At 43.3% G+C, this 23,401-nt stretch overlaps 1 protein-coding gene across 5 annotated transcripts in view; it reads left to right on the plus strand.

Annotated features, from left to right (window-relative positions):
- LOC142482647 (uncharacterized) overlaps window positions 1-23,401 on the plus strand; it is a 141,852-nt gene that overhangs the window by 64,782 nt on the left and 53,669 nt on the right. For all 5 annotated transcript variants that reach the window (XM_075583047.1, XM_075583045.1, XM_075583049.1 and 2 more), the window contains 3 exons: window positions 18,954-19,138; window positions 20,451-20,605; window positions 20,686-20,848. In XM_075583047.1, coding sequence (XP_075439162.1) covers window positions 18,954-19,138; window positions 20,451-20,605; window positions 20,686-20,848 — 503 coding nt within the window. The remainder of the gene's footprint in view (window positions 1-18,953; window positions 19,139-20,450; window positions 20,606-20,685; window positions 20,849-23,401) is intronic.

Consider the following 23,401-nt stretch of genomic DNA (forward strand, 5'->3'; position numbering starts at 1 on the left):
AAACAAGGGAAAGGGAGAGGGAGGGGAAGAGAGCTCCCGCGTCAGCTGCAATACAGAAATGTAATGGAAGTATGAAATGTAAGAGATCATATCAGGTACAAAAAGGGACAAAGGGATAATCAACAAAGAAACAAACAAAAGGTTCCCTCATGAATGCACTCAGATAGACCCAATGGAATTGTGGAGTATATTAAAATCAATTTATTCAATAGTAAAATTATAATTGTACAGAGGGGCGTGGTAAGAAGGTCCAGGACCACCCCCTAATGACATGCCAGAGAAACTTCCACACAAAGTCAATATGGAAAGAGAACTAAGAGAGACACTCTACATAATCACACGGTATAAGGGCTAGAATATATATGGATCAATTCCTGCAGAAAGAAGTACTTGCATATATTGAAGCAGTACTATTATCTAAAAAAAACGTCAGTCTGTAAAATTATTGAGCTGCCGATACTGAGTCTGGAGGAATGAAATCCAAATAGCAAAAATTAAATACCAAGAAACTGGCAGGAATGAAATACCTGGCTAGTGTGGTGTGATAGTATAGATGTGTAGTCGGCGTGTAGTCACAATACAAACACACATTGATAAATCTACATAGTCAGCATGGTAGAAATATGAGGATAATCTAACAAAGATGTAAGACCCTAAGTAGGGCTAGCACAAAATATGCATACATATAGCCCAGAGGCACGGTTCATCGACAGTATCCAGTTATAGCCTCTTAAACCATAAACCTCATAAACACTCACCATTGTATGAAAAGTAAATGTATAAATGATAATATGGTAGGATCAAAACAAATGTGGAATAATTCCTAGTGGTGATAATCAAATTATATTCCTCACAATAAAACACTTGATAAATTTATAGTGTAAGTACACATGCTGGTAATGTGAAGATATTGTATTAAAATAACACTCATAGTGAGTATAGAAAAAGCACCATAGCAGTAGTCTCAGTGGATAGCAACTGCCTCTGTAGTTCCTGGATATCCCCTCAAGGCATATACTGGCATAATGTTACCAAGAGAGAGCTCAAAAACGATACACTTAGCTTAGTTTGAAGTCTTGGAAGCAGGATCGTATAGCCCATAGGAAGGAGGGGAGCAGGAGCTCCAGCAACAGTGTAACTGGCGCGTGTATCCGTATTATTTATTTATAAAATATTTTACCAGGAAGTAGTACATTGAGAGTTACCTCTCGTTTTCAAGTATGTCCTGGGCACAGAGTAAAACAAATAATACATGGTTACAAGTACAGTTACATAAATAAACAGGGTATACATTATATACAAGACATTGCGTGCATAGTTAAAGAAAATATATATTATGGGCGTATGAAACAGTTGTAGACCAGATTAAAATGTGAGACAGCCTTAGATTTGAAAGAACTTAAACTGATGGTGGATGTGAGGGTCTCTGGTAGGTTGTTTCAGTTTTGGGGTGCACGGTAAGAGAAGGAGGAACGTCCGGATACTTTGTTGAGCCTTGGAACCATGAACAGTCTTTTGGAGTCTGATCTCAGGTGATAAGTGCTGCAAGTGGTAGGGGTGAGGAGCTTGTTCAGATAGCTGGGTAGCTTGCCCATAAAGAATTTAAAGGCAAGACAGGAAAGGTGAACTTTGCGCCTAGACTCTAGTGATGACCAATCAAGTTCTTTGAGCATATCGCAGTGATGTGTGTTGTAGTTGCATTGGAGAACAAAACGACACATTGAATTGTAGAGGGTGTCAAGTTTGCCAAGGTGAGTTTGAGGTGCTGAGCCATATACTATGTCTCCATAGTCAATAATTGGTATTAGCATCTGCTGTGCGATACGCTTTCTGACCAGGAGACTTAGGGAGGATTTCTTCCTGTAAAGTACCCCTAGTTTGGCATAGGTCTTGGTTGTCAGGGTATCAATGTGCATCCCAAATGTTAAGTGGGAGTCAAACCATAAGCCCAGGTATTTAAAACTAGTGACAGGGGTTAGGGTGGTGTTAGCGTTGGTTCTAATCAGGAGCTCAGTCACTGGAAGCTTTAAAAATTTAGTCTTGGTCCCAAACACCATTGTTACAGTCTTGTCAATGTTTAAAAACAGTTTGTTTTGGGAAATCCAGTTTACGAGTCTCAAAAAGTCAGACTGAAGTATGTGTTGAAGGTCAGAGAGGCTATGGCTGTGTGCATATAGGATTGTGTCGTCTGCATACATGTGTATTGAGGCTTCCTTACAAGCTGTGGGAAGATCATTAATGAACACTGAGAAGAGTAGGGGCCCCAGAACAGAGCCTTGCGGGACACCACAGGTGATATCCAGGGGGTTGGAGTTAGAGCCTGAGATGGACACATGTTGGGATCTTCCTGATAGGTAGGACTGAAATCAGTTTAAAGCATGCTTCCCTATTCCAGAGCTCTGGATTTTGTTAAGCAGGATAGCATAATCAACGGTGTCAAAAGCCTTTGCAAAATCTAGGAATACTGCACCAGTGAGTTGTCCCCGTTCCATTCCACACTGGATTTCATTGCAAACTTTTAGCAGGGTAGTTACGGTGCTGCGGAGTGACGTCACGCCGTACGGTCACCTGACGTACGTTTCGCGCAAGGACGCGCTTTCTCAAAGGTGAGTGCACGCTGTAGGCATGCGCAATTTATAGCGTATGGTTGTCATGGCAGGCACGGGGAATTTAACCCCTGCACTGCCGCTAAGTAGCGTGTCACATTGCCAGAGGATGTCAGTGTGTATTGTTAAGTAGTTAAACGGACAAAAGGACAGCTTAACAAGTAATAGCTGTGGTGCAATGCTGAGTCAGGATGGCAAACTTGTACAGTCTAGTCAGACTTGGGATCAGTTTGAAAATGTACACGTTCCCTTTGATAAGGATAAGCATGTCATCAGATGGCTATACAGTGAAAAGTACATATTAAAGAGTCATATGAATCCTAGTGTAGAAGAAACAGATCTAGACATTGAGTGACCCATTGTAATGACTACATCTGAGGGTCAGACATGTCCAATTGGGCATAAACAATTTCCAACCTGACAGAGCAATGTAGCGTGTATGTGGATCAGGTCCTTCGCCCTTTCGTCATCTCGTTACCCTCTTATTTGAGGGACACAAAGGACGCACTCAACAGACTTAAAGATGTGTCGATAGATGATGATACACTGATCATCATCCTGGATGTGGAATCCTTATATACATCAATAATACACGATAGGGGCATCCAGGCAGTAGAGTATTACCTTCAGACACGAAGTTGTGATTTCAGCAACCACAACATTTTAGTTGTGGACTTGTTACAGTTCATCCTTACTCATAACTTTTTCCCTTTTGACGGTAAAATGTATCACCAGCTCCGAGGCACTGCCATGGGGACCACCTGCGCCCCCACCTACGCGAATCTATATCTTGGTTGGTGGGAGGCAGAGGTGGTCTTCCAGGAGCAATATCATCTGTATACCTCACACATTATATTGTGGATGAGGTATATGGAGGATATCTTTGTCCTGTGGAAGGGTACTCAATTGCTCTTTGAAGAGTTCATTGGACAGCTTAATACCAACTCTCTCAGACTCACATCAGAGATTGATCAAACTAGCATCACGTTCCTTGACTTGACCATTACGAGATCCCCTCAGGGCGTCCTAGCAACATCCCTTCACCGCAAAACAACCGCCACTAACAGCCTCCTCAAAGCTGACAGTCACCATCCTAGACACCAAATCACGAGTATTCCCGTAGGTCAGTTTCTACGCCTGAGGAGGAACTGTTCATCTTTTGAGGACTTTGAGAACGAAGCTTTTATCATGAAGCTTAGATTTAAAGCTAGGAGATACAGCAATAGATCTATTAAAAGGGCCTATCAAAGAGCTAGGTCTACGGACAGGAATACTCTTCTGGCTGACAGAGTGACTCCCGTGAGTGACAAACAGATCATACGCTTCGTCGGCACGTTCAACAACCAATGGTCAGATATAACCAACATTCTGAACAAATATTGGTATGTTCTTCGTGACGAAGACCTCAAAGAGGTACTTAACGAAAGGGCCACTCTGGTCAGCAGAAGAGCTACTAGTATCCATGACCTTGTGGTCCATAGCCACTACCAGCGACCAACTGCAGGTACATGGCTGGCCAACAGATCTATTGGCTTCTTTAAATGTCATAATTGCAGGGCCTGTTCATCATGCACACCCACTAAAAGATGTAATAACTGGGACGATACACACAGCTTTGGTATAAAGCAATTTATTAACTGCAGGACTGTTGGGGTCATATATCAGATCGTATGTACCTGTAACAAAAAGTAAATGAAAAAACGAGTGACGCCGCGGTCACGACTCCTCTAAACAGCCAAACGCATGTAGAAAAATAAAAAAACTTTATTGATCAAACAAGTGAACAACAGCCATAGTCATCCTCTGACGCGTTTCGTCCGGGTCACGGACTTTATCAAAGAGTAACTCCCTATGCCTGGGATGGTCTTTAAATAGGGTGTACTGTACTCTGATTGGTCAAAATGACGTGGAGGATAAACCCCCTCACCTGCAGAATAATGGGTATTGACTAATTTCATATACTCCCATACAAAGACCATCACCTATTAGGCACAAACCAAGTGTAAAAATACATACAAAGTCCCAAAAAAAAGTTTAAAAAAAGTTTAAAAAAAACAAGAGTTAAAAACAAAGACTGCTGATTCATCCCAGTAGATATTATATAAGGAAAAATACATGTTTAGGAAAGCATATAAAATGTACATATTGGACTTATAATTTATGCATATAACTTGAGATATAGTCCAACTCACTACATAGAATAGTAAATACCTCTTAGTAAATAATCAGATAACATGATAATCATTAGGCTATAGCAACACGTGTGGACTTAGATATAGTGCAACTCACTACCTTGAATCTCTCTGTTTCATCCGGATGGGTGGCTCAGGGAACCTTTGATGTTGTATACGTTTGTATGCTTTTCTATCATTAATGGTATTAATATGATAGTACTAATAGTATTTATACCTTGTTATTATAGTCTATGGATCATTATGTTATTCGATATTCTAAACATATCATTTACCATTCAAGGTAGTGAGTTGCACTATATCTAAGTCCACACGTGTTGCTATAGCCTAATGATTATCATGTTATCTGATTATTTACTAAGAGGTATTTACTATTCTATGTAGTGAGTTGGACTATATCTCAAGTTATATGCATAAATTATAAGTCCAATATGTACATTTTATATGCTTTCCTAAACATGTATTTTTCCTTATATAATATCTACTGGGATGAATCAGCAGTCTTTGTTTTTAACTCTTGTTTTTTTAAACTTTTTTAAAACTTTTTTTTGGGACTTTGTATTTATTTTTACACTTGGTTTGTGCCTAATAGGTGATGGTCTTTGTATGGGAGTATATGAAATTAGTCAATACCCATTATTCTGCAGGTGAGGGGGTTTATCCTCCACGTCATTTTGACCAATCAGAGTACAGTACACCCTATTTAAAGACCATCCCAGGCATAGGGAGTTACTCTTTGATAAAGTCCGTGACCCGGACGAAACGCGTCAGAGGATGACTATAGCTGTTGTTCACTTGTTTGATCAATAAAGTTTTTTTATTTTTCTACATGCGTTTGGCTGTTTAGAGGAGTCGTGACCGCGGCGTCACTCGTTTTTTCATTCACCTCTTCTATTTCCGGCTGGAGCACACGAGGACATCACCGTACAGCAGACCGCTGGGCAACTTTCCAACCAGCATTTTGGCAGATCACACAAGGAGTCGTGAGTACTGACCACTGGGTTTATTCCGGGACACAGGGCGTGGGTGAGGCGTCCTGCTACCGGTTCATCAGGGATTTATTTACGGGCATTTCCCTGGACGTGCCCGCTGGTATTTCCCCCGGTCTATGCCCCCCGCCCTGTTTTAGTCTGCACGGCTATATCCTGGTTGCCTATTGTCTTTATAATTTATGGATGTCCACCTCTTGCTACCACGGACTTGCACAAATAGACCACCACGGTTTTGGTAGCCACAGTATTCCGAGGGGTTCACCCCCCTATATTCTGTAACAAAAAGTACATTTTCAAAACGAAAAGACAACTGCGGCATAGAGTGTTGGAACATCTCGGTGATATTCGGAATCACCGCGACACTCCAGTAGCCAACCATGTACTGCTGCGACACACTTTATTCGAGCAAATACCCAGTATGTACCTGGCAGATACCTGGAATGCGCCGCTCCTCACCTCAGACAAGCCCCGTTGCGTTTGCCTTCCCAGCCACGGTTCATGCCTGGCTGACGGGCGGCTGATCTGTTAAATGATAATGATTAGGATTTAATAGGCTGCAATGCTTCGCGTGTCTACCAGATGGCATAAATTCATGAATTGTAATGCAGTATATATATATATATACTGTGCAGTATTGCAGCCAGCGGGAATAAAATGCTTCAATCCCTGCCTGGAAAATAACGCAATGCACTCGGGCAGAAAACAGTCACAAACCTCAATAAACCCGAGTATACCCAAATTCGTGGGACTAGCCGAGCTCGAATAAAGTGTGTCGCCAGTGTACATAACCATCATCAGGGCATAGCCACTGTCCTGCAGTTCATTGGTATTGAAGCTGTTTCCAATCACTGTAGAGGGGGAGATTGGGACAACGAGATTCTCAAACGAGAATCTCGCTGGATTTACACTCTAGGAACACTCACCCCTAAGGGTCTTAATGAGGAGTTCGTGTTCTCTCCCTTTATCTGAACCCCATATGTGTCCATGGCTCTGTGATGATTTACCCCACATATTCTGTCTACTTGCTATACCCAACGTCAAGCACATATCCTGGGTCTTTCTGTATTATACTCAGGGATTAGATTGATGTGCATCTGGTTGACTTACCTTCAATTTTGTACACGCGCTAACTACTATGTATATGTATGTTTATGCCCAATTGGACATGTCTGACCCTCAGATGTAGTCATTACAATGGGTCACTCAATGTCTAGATCTGTTTCTTCTACACTAGGATTCATATGACTCTTTAATATGTACTTTTCACTGTATAGCCATCTGTTGACATGCTTATCCTTATCAGAGGGAACGTGTACATTTTCAAACTGATCCCAAGTCTGACTAGACTGTACAAGTTTGCCATCCTGACTCAGCATTGCACCACAGCTATTACTTGTTAAGCTGTCCTTTTGTCCGTTTAACTACTTAACAATACACACTGACATCCTCTGGCAATGTGACACGCTACTTAGCGGCAGTGCAGGGGTTAAATTCCCCGTGCCTGCCATGACAACCATACGCTATAAATTGCGCATGCCTACAGCGTGCACTCACCTTTGAGAAAGCGCGTCCTCGCGCGAAACGTACGTCAGGTGACCGTACGGTGTGACGTCACTCCGCAGCACCGACCATACGGATACACGCGCCAGTTACACTGTTGCTGGAGCTCCTGCTCCCCTCCTTCCTATGGGCTATACGATCCTGCTTCCAAGACTTCAAACTAAGCTAAGTGTATCGTTTTTGAGCTCTCTCTTGGTAACATTATGCCAGTATATGCCTTGAGGGGATATCCAGGAACTTTTTGTCTCCGTGCTACAGAGGCAGTTGCTATCCACTGAGACTACTGCTATGGTGCTTTTTCTATACTCACTATGAGTGTTATTTTAATACAATATCTTCACATTACCAGCATGTGTACTTACACTATAAATTTATCTAGTGTTTTATTGTGAGGAATATAATTTGATTATCACCACTAGGAATTATTCCACATTTGTTTTGATCCTACCATATTATCATTTATACATTTACTTTTCATACAATGGTGAGTGTTTATGAGGTTTATGGTTTAAGAGGCTATAACTGAATACGGTCGGTGAACCGTGCCTCTGGGCTATATGTATACATATTTTGTGCTAGCCCTACTTAGGGTCTTACATTTTTGTTAGATTATCCTCATATTTCTACCATGCTGACTATGTAGATTTATCAATGTGTGTTTGTATTGTGACTACACGCCAACTACACATCTATACTATCACACCACACTAGCCTGGTATTTCATTCCTGCCAGTTTCTTGGTATTTAATTTTTGCTATTTGGATTTCATTCCTCCAGACTCAGTATTGGCAGCTCAATAATTTTACAGACTGACGTTTTTTTAGATAATAGTACTGCTTCAATATATGCAAGTACTTCTTTCTGCAGGAATTGATCCATATATATTATAGCCCGTATACCGTGTGATTATGTATAGTGTCTCTCTTAGTTCTCTTCCCTATTGACTTTGTGTGGAAGTTTCTCTGGTATGTCATTAGGGGGTGGTCCTGGACCTTCTTACCACGCCCCTCTGTACAATTATAATTTTACTATTGAATAAATTGATTTTAATATACTCCACCAATTCCATTGGGTCTATCTGAGTGCATTCCTGAGGGAACCTTTTGTTTGTTTCCCTGCATTAACAGTCCCTGCTGTCTGGTCTGCTCGCACAGAAACTCTTTTAAAAATTCTTACATTTTGTTTTTTAATCATTTTTTTTGTGTGTGGCCCTTCAACTGCAGGGGCTTCTCAACATCCCCGCACTTCTGACACCATATGTTGCAGGGTACATGCAACCACACGTGGGTTTTCTTGATAAGGCTTATTATTGTGCCTTAAAAAATACAGCACACAAAAACAAAACAGCTTCTTTTCAGCATACAAAAACAAGACAGCTTCTTTTCAGCATACAAAAACAAGACAGTTTATCAAACATGTATTTTGAAGACAGACCTTATAGCAGTAATCTTACTTCAGCATTTGAGTACTATCTCTTAACCAGCTAGCCTGCATGTGTGTACAGCCTGGGGTTTTTAATACACCTTGATGAGGCAGCTGGGATCAGACTAATCAACTCAGCTGAAAGTTAACCTCCTCACTGCTGCACTGCAGACCTACACATAAGTCTGCCAGGCATAGGGCTGGTAACGTTTATTCACCCTGTCACAGTCATCAACTATAATAACTGAATCCAAAGGCTCCAAAAGGTCACCCAGCGAGAGCGTATATAGAGAGAAGAGTAGAAACTGCAACAGAGTCTTGAGGTACACTAACAGAGATGCATAGAGGTGTTTGCAAAAGAGACACACTAAAAGAGCTTTGAAAAAGGTAAGAGGAAAATCAGGAGATGGCCGTTCCACAAAAGCAAAGAGTGGGAAGAATGTTCTGGAGAAGAGGGTGGTCGAAAGCAGAGGATAGGAATCATAATGGAGTAGTTTCCTTTAGATTTAGGGATATGGGGTCATTAGCTACTTTGGTTTGTGCAGTTTCAATTGAGTAGGCTGTGCCCGATTTGTAGAGCATGAAGCAGGTTATGGGAGTTGATAAAATCCTGGGACCGCTCCTTTCCTTTCTATATACCCTCTCACTCTTAGCGATATCATTAGCTCTTTTGGATTCAAATATCACCTCTATGCAGATGACTCACAACTGTATATTTCACGAGCTAAGCTTACCCCTTACATCCAATCCCGTCACCGAATGTTTCTTCCGTTTCATGCTGGATGGCTTTCCATCACCTGAAAGTTAACATGTCTAAAACATAACTCATCATAATCGCATAATAAACCTTTCTTACTTTTGGCTCCCTACCTGTAGAACTCAGCCCCCACATTTATCAATCCAAAGCTTCATGTCACACCAGATATCTCACCTACTTGGCAAAGGATTTGGTTAGTTTGGGCCTGTGGCTGCTCCTTGCACCCCTGTTGCACTTACTTGCCCAATCAAATATCTTCTATCTTCCTCTGGTGTAAATTAGTTGTAGATACACAAACTAGGATCAGTCTGTCCCTACATAAATAACTGATAGTGGAGGGATAGGGAAAAGGGAGGAGGGAACCACTGACTGTTTTGGCTGAGCTATGCCTAAATCCAGATCTGACCTCCTCCACTCCTCCTTTATTCACACAGGGGAGTGCACCTGTGATCCTCCATCCTATTAACAGGGATGTATACATGGCTTACCTGTATTCCTGAGCAGGTAATATACTTAGGGTAGTTGTACCACATAGCTGTATTTTACGCCACCATGCTGCATTATTAACTAGCAAGGCTGTGACAATATGACGACTGACCCTGTATTAGTGACCATTAGCAACACCATGACATTTGGCAGGTTTTCACAGATCTACTAATTACCAGGACGTCACAGGCATACACTGCTTATGACCATTTATCCTGCGGCTGACCAGCTATTGAATACATAGTGACTGATCTTTTATTAATATGCATACATTTCACTCTGTTATTTAAAGCAATGTGCCCCCATTCTTTTTATAATTTTTGTTCTAATAAACATTATTTTTAACTTTTATCCATATTCTCAATCAGTAACTTAGGGGGCATTCCTGTCATCTTCTCATCAAGGAGATCATCTGTTGACAGGATCTCTTCCGCCTACTATATTGCGTTTTCCTTTAGTGCACCTAACCCATACCACCATTTCATTAATTAAATTGAGCGGGCATATTTGTTCTCTTCCATCCATGGACACTGCCTGATTACTTGTACTAAAGCTTCATCCACAAACATGTACAACTCCCAAACGTGTTTTCATTTTACCTGGTTTCTGTTTCTTGGGTGCCTAGATTTTATTATTTGGCTTGCAGGAGCGATTGAACACCCTATGTGCATTTCTGATGGTTACATATACATTTTTTAATTCCCTTAATGTATTAGCCTCCATCACCTCTTGTTGGGAGACTCTTCCACAAATCCACCAGTACATCCTCACATTTTTGTGTCTACCACTCTCCAGCTTCAGCACATGACCTCTTGTTCTAGCATTTCTCCTTCTCTATAATATAGTTCCCTCCTGTACCTCGTTTAGGCCCTTTGTATATTTAAAAAAAAAAAATAGTTTTATAACTGGCTTTAGTATTTTTCAAGTGGTTCAAAATGGAAAAGGGACACAGGGAAAATATAAATGCATAGTGAATTACATCATATAACAACAGCTTATTCGGCTAGGGAATACAGGGAAAAAACATAGGGGATGTTAAGGGGAAGAAAAACATACTGAAGAAATTAAAATCCGGATCAGAATAATAGAGTAGAGTTGATTTGTATGTCCCCTTGGCTTCTATCAATTCACCCGCATGCCCCCAAGGCATTTGTGGTGCTACGGCCACATTTCAACATTTGATGGAAAAGACTCTTGGAGATATGAACCCACAGGAATGCTTAGTCTACCTGGACGATATCATCGTCTTCGGTAAGACTCTGGAGGAGCACGAGGAACGTCTGCTGAAAGTGCTGGACCAGCTGGGCAAAGAAGGCTTGAAGTTGTCTCTGGACATATGCCGGTTCTGCCGCACATCAGTGACCTACGTGGGACACATAGTGTCCGGAGACGGAATAGCCACCGACCCTGCTAAGGTCGAAGCTGTGGTGAGATGGCCAAGACCCGAAAACGTAATGGAGCTATGCTCCTTCTTAGGAATCTGTGGGTACTATCGCCGCTTTGTAGAAGGATACTAGAGCATGGCCAAGGTCCTCAAAAACCATCTAAAAATATACCCAGAGGATTCTCGCCAGAAGGCCACCTCCGCATGGCTACCCTTCGACAAGTGGACATCCGCCTGTGAAAAGCGTTCATTGACCTGAAGAGCCTAACAGAGGCACCCGTCTTAGCTTATGCCAATCCCGAGCAGCCCTATATCCTTCATGTGGATGCGAGCTTCAACGGCCTGGGTGCGGTCTTGCATCAGAAGTACCCGGCTGGCCTCTGACCAGTAGCATGCGTCCGCCGTAGCTTGACCCCCAGCGAACAAAATTACCCCACCCACAAGCTGGAATTCCTCGCTCTTAAATGGGCGATAGTGGACAAGCTCCATGACTACCTACATGGAGTCACATTCGAAGTAAGAACGGATAACAACCCATTGACGTACATCTTGACGTCCATTAAACTGAACGCCACGGGTCACCGGTGGCTGGCAGCTCTCCCAAATTATCAATTCACCCTCAAGTATAAACTGGGGCCCCTGAACATGGGAGCCAATGCTCTGTCCAGAAGGCCGGGACTGAGTGCCACACTGGACGACGGTCTCTAATAAGAAATCCCTGGACCCGGGATGCAGGCCATGTGCTCCACTGCCGCCATAATGGAGGACAAAGTGGTGTTCTAAGAGTTAAGGGTTGCTGACTCACTGGGGTTCCAATCCAAGGTTCTCCCTGCTGCCTATTGCCACACAGATGGCATGCATATCACCCCAGACAAGATCATCACCTGGAAAGATCTGGTGCAGTACCAGATACGGGATCCAGTGGCTGGATCTATTCGCCAGGTTGACCAGCAAGACAAACCCTCATTAGTGAATCGTGCTCCCAGCGACACAGTCGCCGTAATAATGCGCGAGTGGGACAAGTTCGAAATAAACAAGGGTCTACTCTATCGGGTGGTTCAATACCATAACCACCTGGATAGAAGCTAGAAAAAGAATGGTGTATATAGCGCTAAAAAACTGAAAAATCAGTGCATGTGAACAACAATACAATAATGTGATAAATCACCTAGATGAGGCAAGGCTGCCTGGAAAAACTAACCCAAACACAGTTAGTGAAGAAACACAAATAAACAATACAGACCGGCGCCTCAAAGTCCAATTAAAGGAACAAAGGTATAGTCCAAAGGATAGCTGCAGTGTCCAAGTGGAGGATGATCAGTTCTTTAGACAGCAGGCTCCACAGCAACATAAATGGTATATAATGCATGGAGACATAAGGAAAAATCATAGTGCAACAAGGTATGAACTAGACATATAACACATAAACAAAAACAGACATACAACAATAACAGATAGGCTGACTAATATTAACGGAGTATTTAATATAACACGATAAAAAGCAATGAACAAGTGTAGAGCAGATGTTGGATCCGGTGTGTAAAACCGGAATCCTACTTACAAGACGTCCAAAAGGTACAGGCAGGGATATTTAGTGTGCTTTATCCGGCGGCAGCTGCTGGTAGATCGGGGGAGACTGCAAACACTTCCTCAGATCTGCATCAAAATGTGCGTCACTGTGGGCTGCTTCTCCTGATGCCGTCTGTCGCTCCGCGACCTTTTATCATGTGCACATGCGCACAGCAGCACCACCACGACCAGCAGCAAGAACAGCAGCAGCAGCGGGAGGCAGCTCCCATCCACCCGGCCGTTTCTGGAGCCCATGATCAAAGGGAAAATCATCTGAAGCGATTTTTCCAGCAAGTTGGGAAAGAAAAGTGAGCAGAGCAGAGCAGATGAACACAGGAGCACAACGGTGTACAGAAATAGGAGAAGGGAGTTCCGGTGATTTGTCCCGCCCTCAGTGACGTGTTTCCAGTCGCGGAGCGACAGACGGCATCAGGAGAAGCAGCCCACAGTGACGCACATTTTGATGCAGATCTGAGGAAGTGTTTGCAGTCTCCCCCGATCGCCACGTATCTACCAGCAGCTGCCGCCGGATCACGCACACTAAATATCCCTGCCTGTACCTTTTGGACGTCTTGTAAGTAGGATTCCGGTTTTACACACCGGATCCGACAACTGCTCTACACTTGTTCATTGCTTTTTATCGTGTTATATTAAATACTCCGTTAATATTAGTCAGCCTATCTGTTATTGTTGTATGTCTGTTTTTGTTTATGTGTTATATGTCTAGTTCATACCTTGTTGCACTATGATTTTTCCTTTTGTCTCCCTTGCATTATATACCATATATGTTGCTGTGGAGCCTGCTGTCTAAAGAACTGGTCATCCTCCACTTGGACACTGCAGCTATCCTTTGGACTATACCTTTGTTCCTTTAATTGGACTTTGAGGCGCCGGTCTGTATTGTTTATTTGTGTTTCTTCACCTGGATAGAAGGCAACTTGTTCTACCCAGGAACCTACAGCATATGGTCCTATGATCGCTACACAATGACCATGGGCATCTTGGAGTGGACAAGGCCTTTGGCTTAATACAAGACCAGTTCTTCTGGCCTAGAATGAGAGAGTTGGTAGAACACCATTGCCGGCGATGCTCATGGTGCATCCAACAGAAGACACTCCATACCAGAGCCGCTCCAATGGCTCATCTGAAGAGCTCGGGTCCCCTGGACCTTGTATGCATGGATTTCTTATGTATCGAGCCAGATGCCAGAGGTATCAGGAATGTAATTGTGATCACGGACAACTACACTCACTACGCCCAAGCCTTCCCCACCAAAGACCAGAAGGCAATCACAGTGGCCAAGATCCTGTGGGAACGCTACTTCGTACATTACGGACTACCCAATCGTCTACACTCAGATCAAGGGCGGGACTTTGAAAGCAAGCTCATCCGGGAGTTGCTGAAATTACTAAACATCACCAAGTCCCGAACAATTCCTTACCATCTGGAGGGAGATGCTCTGCCGGAGAGGTTCAACCAGACCCTCCTCGACATGCTCGGCACCCTGAAGGGCTCTTAGAAAAACGAGTGGAGCAAACATGTGGAGTCGTTAGTGCATGCTTATAACTGCACCCGCCACGAATCTACGGGGTTCACTCCCTACTTCCTAATGTTAGGGTGAGAAGCACGACTGCCTGTGGATATACTTCTGAGGGTATCTATAGATAGGGGTACCGAACAGAACGCACTTCAAGTATGTACTTGTACTTCAAGTATGTACTTCAAGTATGTACAAGAAAGCCTGCAACAAGCCTACCAACTAGCGGAGAAAGCATCAGCTCGTCTGAATGCCTGTAACAAACAACACTACGACCATAAGGTCTGCCATCGGGGAAATTCGTCCTGGAGATGCCGCGTTCTCCTCTGCAACCTCGGGGTCCCTGGCAAACACAAACTGACCGACCGCTAGTGTGACTGGGTGTCCGAGGTGGCATCTCAGATGCTGGGCCTCCCAGTCTACCGCATAAGCGATGGGGATGGCAAGATAAAGGTCTTGCACCACAACCATCTCCTGTCTATCCCACAATTGATAATGATAATGATCCCGAGATAGAGACTACACCATTGGCCAGTGAGCCAGAGGGATCTGAAGAGCACTCGAAAGCAGTAATAGAACCCACCGAGGATCTTATTGAAGGACCCTCTCATAGTGCACCTAGAAATCAAGAGGCACCTCCCTAAGGAGCAACGGGTAATGGGCCCGAGCCGCATGTACCAGTATCAGTGACTCCAACGAGCCCTCCCCTGGACCCCAGGAGTCCACGTTTCATACCAGAAAGAGACTTTGTAGAGACTGTTACACCCCCTATGCCAGAGCCCCAAGCTCATGATTATTACTCCCCAGAGGGAGTTGCTGAAGAAGAGCTTTGCAGAAGCCAAAGAGTGAGGCGTCCTCCCAACAGGGTGGCCTACAATTCATTGGGGGCACCCCACTACTAGTCTCAACGGTGGTCTCGTAGCAGGCTAATGTTGATAATAGCCATGCTCACCGAACTATGTAATATCGTTTAAAGCCATTGCAATGTGTTAAGTTCTATATACATACTGTAATGATCTGTGAGGTGCCGCGCGGTCGGCACAAGCAAAACATACCCTCAATACGTCCAGCTACCAGCACCGCTCCCAAACCTCACCCTGAGCCCTGTCGTCATCTTAGGAGCACACGCCTAAATGCCAACTCCACTGGCTCTGCCTCCCCGTTGTGACATCATCAGCATGCGACACGTGCGTACTGCACGCATGCAGCACACACTTGTATCCTCTTAGTAATTCATCAGGAAGACTCCGCACACCTGCCTCTTGCAGCTGAGCTTCCTATCAGAATCCTGCTCAGTGACATGCCTCTTGCTCTGATTGGTGTCAACGGCTGAACACAATCTCTGTGCATGTGCTTCTCCACAGTCTGTTCTGTTCGAGCTTTATCTGCCTTGCCTTGTTGCCTGGCCCGTATTCGAACTCCGCTCTTCTCCTTTCCTGACCCGGCTTACTTTTGACCATCCGCATCTCCATTCCAGACCTCGGCTTACTCTCGACGATCCACATCTCTCCAACCCTGACCTCGGCTAAACCACCCTCAATGATCCGTACCTCTCCACTACTGACCCCGGCAAGTATCAAGACTACTCTCATTACTGTTACCCTGACTAGGCAACCTCGACTACTCTACACTCCAGACGAGCCCACGCGGCTTTGGGTTGGCATTATATACATTACCGCACCTCAGCAGCTTGGTCACATCTTGTTTGTGGTGAGCACATCGTCACACATACCTTGCATTTTTATTATATAAATTGTGTGGTGTTTATAGTTATGTAATTCCCAAGCGGGGAGTTGGTTCTTTCATCAGGGGGAGAGTATAGCCTGGGTCCCCACTGGTCCCCCTTCTGTCCCCTTACATCCCGGAACGGCTGCAATGGGCAGCGGAGGCAGGGGGAGAGCTGCGGTGGGTAGCTGGGCGACCGGGTCGCCGGAGGACCTTGGGCGCCGCCATATTGATTATGACGCGCATTCACAGGGTAACCCCATAGCCCGACGGCCATTACAAGTATGCATGCGCGGTGGCCATCTCAGGAATAGGGCTCAGCAGGGGACTACAGCCCCCAGCAGGCAATAGGGCTGTGAGCACATGGCACAGAACAGCCAATAGATAAAAGAATGGTATATTATAGGAATATACCACTCTTTTATCTGTATGCTCTCCAGTATTGTATGGCACACATATTGTATTGTATGGCACATGTGGTGACGTCATCATCCGACGGCGCACAGTGCGGCGCTGCGAGTCTGACGTCAGACGCTGTCTCACGAGGCTGTGAGTGCACCAACAGAGATCCCTGTCTCAGCGGAGCCTGAACCTGACTTACCTGGAACTTGTGGGTGAGCACATTGGACTCTCGAAGTACACCTTGTGCTGAACAGGGACCCCGCAGACCACCTTGATGCAGACTACGGAAGTGGACTAGGACATCCATCCCTGCTGTCCCTGTGTGCTCCAGTGTTCCTGAGTGGTAACAGATACCAGTGTTATATTCTGTGCCTGTTTTCCACTTGCTTGATGTACGCAGAACCTTGAACCATTTTTAACATAAAATTGTATTTACTTATTTCACGATGAGCGTTATGCGCTGTTCTTTGTCTTGTTTTGTCTAGTTACCCAGGGTCTTGGGCTACCCTCTGTACAGCTGCAGACGCTCCGTTTATTTGACTGGTAATACAGTTAACATTTAAATTATCCACTTTGGGTTTATAGTGGTAATATTTATTCACTATCCATTCACAAATATTAATTCATTTTAGCTGCGCACTTGTATTGTTATTGTTTGTGGACAAGGTGGTTGGGGGACTCTGTGGGGTTACGGCCGTGCGAGGCCACCTTGTATATGTTATTCTGATATATATGTTCTTAGCTGTGTTCAGTAAACCTGGTAAATATATTGTATACAACAAAAGACAGGGGTGCCCAATGCTACATCAAATTGACAAAACATATATGGTAATAAGTATAAAGTTTAAATACTTCAATAATAGTAATTACTTGGTTATTTAGTTAAACCCTTTGGCCAAAGCATCGTAAGCCTGCATACCAAACGTCAAGGTATAACCACAAATGCAGGTCCTAACACTAAAACTGTGAACCCTTCCTGATACCTCTGTATGAGGGGAAGCAACTACAGTGAGTCTTGTCCATTCAGCAAAATACCAGAACCTCCCAAGTTAAAAAGATGGGGAGGGGTGAGCTCTGGGCGGAGGTGCCACCTACCTTAAATATATATTGTGATGCCCACACCATGTTGCAGTCTCTTTTATACCAATTTTAAGGCCAGAAACACTGTATTTTCTATGCAGGGGTTTATTTACAGGAATTAAAATTATATACCAGAGGCCCACCGTCCCTTTAAGAAAACCAAATAATAAAATTAACTCCTATTCCCTTTAGGGAAAGCTAACTTCACCTAGCTTTCACCCTCACTAACTGCATGGCCAGCTAAGCTGGTTCTCAAGCCAAAACATGCCCTGGCATAGGCAACAATGTAACACAGTCTCTGCATACAATAGTAAGGGTTTTGCTTATCTTAGTCCTTATGGATAAATCGTCCCTGCTTCAGCACGGTCTTGCGTCAAAACAGGTGGATAACAAAGAAAAATATTTATTTATAAACTGTTTATTGCAGCAGGCAAAATCATTATGGAATTCACTCAATAAAGTGGATAGAAAGCTAAAAGTGACATGCCAAGTGTGCTCATTTGAATGTTATTACCCAGAGTTCTCACGTGCGGCTTCACCACTGTATGACATGGTGAAAGGGTGAATAAAGCCGGCGTGCTGACCCATAATTCAAATCACTGGGATATGAGGAGCAGTATAGTGGTAATATCACTCAGTTTTAAAGCAGATGAGCTCGATTCAAATCTCAGGGTCAGCTCCCTGTGACCAAGGGTAAGTTAGTGTTGTTTCCCCCTGTGCCTCAGTCACCACAAAATTACATTGTAAGATGTATGGGGGGAGGGGGTGACCGGGAGTCTTTCTATGTGCAGCTCGGTGTACTGTACATTGTCAACGCTATATAAGAAAGACAATCTATTATTTGAATTTTTAGGTGCTGTTCTATGCCCCAGTATTACAGCAGGGAGACTTTTTAATAAAAACCCATATATAGGGCGTAAATAAGGATATTAACCCTGCAGTGGCTGAAGGACCCGCTTTGTACAGTGTAGTAATGTATCACAGGATCCTCAGGCAGCAAAGAGGTTCTCAACTCCAGTCCTCAAGACCTCCCAGCAGGTCAGATTTTCAAAGGTCAGGTCGAAGACTGAGCCACTTATTGAGCCACCAGTGCTGAAGCAGAGAGCCACTGATTAAGCCACCTGTGCTGAAGCAGGGATATCCTGAAAACTTGACCTGTTGGGGTGACTTGGGGACTGGAGTTGAAAACCCCAGGGTTAGGTAGCCTATATAAATGTCCCACTTTGCTGCTGTCCCCTCAGATGCAAATATGAGAGAGAAGAGCCTCTTGCTGGAAGATGTTATGCAGCTGAAGAAACTGGCAGAGGTTTCCACACAGGATATTGCACACAAAGAGGAAGAGCGGAAGAAGATCCATCATGAGCTGCAGAGCACCATTCACAGCGTGCAGGAGAAAGAATGGCACATCCAATCCCTGCAATCACAAGTAACCAATGACTTCTGCTTTCATATACTACGTTTGAATGCCAAAATGGTCCAGGCTGTGGTGTTGACCACCTGTTCACATTTTGGGATAGCTGAAAAATGACATGATATGTTTGAGGCTGCTCTAGCAGTAAAAAAAGCGGGGGGGGGGGGGGGGGAAATAAATATATATATATATATATATACACATTTTTTTTTAAAGCAACTCCTCCCCTTTTCTTTTGCTATGCCTCTGCTCACCTCCTGCGGTCTACCCGCAACGGACTCCTTTAACCTCTACTGCTCTCTCCTGCCTTAAATCTTTTTTCCCTCACTGCCCCTTACCTGTGGAATCCCTCACGCTCGGTATATGCCAAACACCTTCTCTCCCCACCTTTCAGACGAACCTTAAAACTCACCTCTTAAATGAAGCGCTCCAATAGCCCAGACTCATTGCTCCTGTCCCACACCCACAGTCACTCCTACCAATGACTGCAATCTACTGCTCATATTCCCTCATCTGGTGTCTCTGTAAATCTCCCATCATACCACTTAGATTGTAAGCTCTTCAGGACAGGGATTTCCTTTCCTATTTTCTGATCTTATTTGTTGCACTTATTGTACTATAATTCCCTGTACTGTATGGTCTCTCTTGTAAAGCAATATGTACAGCTGTGGGTGCTACATAAATAAAAATACACATACATATCTATACATCATTTAAAATAGACTACTGGATCCGAGTTTCTATAACCATTCTACAAAAATGTAGGAAACATACTATACGATTTCTTACATTTGACATACTGTAGTAGGAATAGCAAATCAGTGATGTGCTACAAACTCATAATACTCAACGTGATACATAGCTTTCAGCATATTAATTGCAATACTTTACTTTTGCTTATGGGGTAATGCCTTTTACAAGCAGAGCACTGAATAAGAAATAGTACAAAAAAATATGATGGTACATTTGTGTATTTAAGCATTAATAGGGCATACTGTATGTATCAAGGCAAAGGTCATGCAATTCTGGGCAAACAAATCTGCACCATATATAGTATCGCAAATTTAATTCCATTGAAATTAGTAGAATTTTTTTCAATATGTAATATGCTGCAGATCACTTCTAATTATAAATGAGCGTATGTGTTTGCAGTTTTATTTCATTTTATGATTAGTTCTGTGTTTTGTCTGGATTCTTTGCAGTTTTATGGTGATGCAATACGAGGCCTGCAGAAAATGTAGTAAAGAACTACGGCAATAAATAGTTGGTCTTGCCGCAGCACAGGAGTTAAACTGTATTAAGCATGTGCCCATTATTTTATGCTTAGCTTCAGGAACAAATAAAACAACATGAAGGCGTAGAAGCAACGCTTGTGGAAAAGAGATCAGACTTCCTGAGACTGCAGGCTGCATTATATCAGTTGGAAGAAAAGTACCTCACTACAGCTCAGTCCATACAGGATCGGATTGGTTCAGAGCTTGGGTATGTACATGATCAATTCTATTTTATTAATCTTCTGGATGTATTGTAAAATTCCATCAAATTCATATTGTTATTTCCAGAAAAGAAGCAGATAAACTAAGATATCAGCTAAAAGATAAACAGTTGTCTGCAGATGAGGATACATATTTGCGTAACAAAATGGCAGAAGACTGTGGACGCCTCACCAAAGAAAATGGTGTATTACAGTCTCAGGTGCTGGAAGCTACCAAACAACTTGAAAGAGTAAGCTTGTTCTTACATGTACTTTTTGCTTACAATCTAGGTGGTGTATTAACAGATTTACAGACACAGGGGTAAAAGTGCAGCCCGGGAGGCAAAGTGCATCTGGAGCAAGTACTACTGTATATGCTTCGATAATTAAATGAGATCCTGTTTTTTAAGAGGTGGGTTTTCAGCCTGGCTTTGAAAACAGGAAGTGGAGGTGCTTGACTAATATTGAGTGGAAGAGAGTTCCATAGGTAAGGAAAGCCATCAACATTTCCATATATGTAACCAAGTAGCACTGCTAGGATTGAGGTTACACTATATAAAGGGATCTATTTGCTACCCCTATCTCATGTGTTACAGGTGTAAACTTTAATATTTGACATTGGGTATTCATAATCGATCATAACCCAATAAAGTCATTCTTCAGTGAAAAGTTATTATTTTTTGAAGCACGGGGTCATTGGTTATTGGGTAAAATCTTGCTGATTAATTTTAATTTTTTAATCCATATTTTAAATAATTTCTGAAACATTGATAATATTAATTGGCAATGAGGATTTTGAGGATGAAAGATTATTGCATATTTCTTTCACCTCGACTACTCTTAAAAAGTATGTACTGTAAAGTATTTATACCAATTTTTTTCAACATATCAGACAGAACTGCTAAATGAATGAAAATATGTTTTTCCTGCCATTTTGCATAATGGAAACATTTCTGTATTTAATCATCCCTGTGGTATCATGTTAAAGACCCAGTAGCAATAACAAATGGTAAGTTATTTAGTGAAATACTGTATACAAAAGCATCTTTATTGTCATTTATTTTATCTCTGGAGACAGTCAGGAAGAGTCCCTTTTGCCTTGAAAGCTGTAACAATCCTATGAGCTGCCTCTCGCTGTTTAACAAACGGTTCCTTGATAGCTGAGAAATGTATAATTTTTCTACTTTCTTTCTCATATAAAGTCCACTCCTACCCATGTCTGTCAATGTAGCATTCAGAACTCCCTCATTTTCTTCATAAATTTCCCTAATACAAGCTTTAGCACACTGACCTTCATAAAACATATGAGTTGGGTTGCCAGGTGGCTTGTCCAAAAATTCTGGACCCCCACGCTCCCCGAACACACACAAAAAATATCCCCACACACCCCCAAATACATATAAAAAAATATCCCCACGCCCTCCGGATACATATAAAAAATACCCCCACATCCCCCGAATACATATAAAAAATACCCCCCACCTCCCCAATACATATAAAAAATACCCCCACCTCCCCAATACATATAAAATATACCCCACCTCCCCAATACATATAAAATATACCCCCACCTCCCCAATACATATAAAATATACCCCTACCTCCCCAATACATATAAAATATACCCCCGCCTCCCTAATACATATAAAATATACCCCCACCTCCCAAATACATATAAAATATACCCCACCTCCCCATACATAAATTATACCCCCACCTCCCCAATACATAAATTATACCCCCACCTCCCCAATACATATACAATATACCCCCACCTCCCCAATACATAAATTATACACTCATCATCATGATCTCATCTCCCCAGGCTGACCCCAATCACCATCTTCCCCCCCCCATATCATTAAAATCTTATTTCCCCCAGCCCCGCCATCATCATCTCACCCTGGCTCCCTATCATATCTCCCCCCCACCCCCATCTTGTGTCCTTACCTTATTTCCTGCAAGACACAGACATTACAGGACCTGTCTCTTGGCTGCTGGGGTGTAGGCTCCACCCCCACTGTCCTCCGATTGGCTGTCCTCTCCTCCAGTCCTGACTGCGCCGGGCCACCATCAGCTCCAGTCTCTGCAAAGGCTGCCTTCCAGACGCCCTCGCGCTTCCGCCCTCACCGCTGCCCGCCTTCCAGCCGTCCTCGCACTTCCACCCTCGCCGCTGCCCGCCTTCCACCCACCCTCACTCTTGCAGTGCCAGCCCTCTGCCGCAAGTTATAATGGTAATACCGGGCACGTACGTGTCAGGTATTACCTCCAATTTTATACGGGACAGCCATCGGAATTACCAGCATGTCCGGGTGAAAACCGGACGCCTGGCAACCCTACATATGAGTAGCTCTGTGGCTGATACTATACACCTTGTAAGAGATGTGTGCAGCGGTACATACAGTGGCGTCCGCCTTTAGTCTAAATCGGCTAGATCCGCGATTTTCAGATTATCCCAGTTATGTGCGGTTTTGTGTCGTTTTCGCCCAGAGTGAACTGCGTTATTTTCGCGCTCGTGATATTAGCATTTTATTCTCGCTGTCTGCAATACTGCAATGCCATGTAAAAACTCAGGGGGACGTTTGCGAGCTGTTGTCTTGGAAGTCTAATACCTTCGCGGTTCAACCTACGTCAGTACACAGTCTGTGTGTGCGCGCGCAGTAATTGTAAATTTGCATATTTAAAGTATACATGCATTTGCAGTGCTGTTCTGCAGTACAGTACAGTATGTCTCATTTGAAAATTGTTGAAACGCATAGGCGTGTACTGTACTGTAACTGTGTCACATTTCAACATATACTGTA

The sequence above is a fragment of the Ascaphus truei genome, chromosome 2, assembly GCF_040206685.1.
Source record: "Ascaphus truei isolate aAscTru1 chromosome 2, aAscTru1.hap1, whole genome shotgun sequence".
NCBI classification, from domain to species: Eukaryota; Metazoa; Chordata; class Amphibia; order Anura; family Ascaphidae; genus Ascaphus; species Ascaphus truei.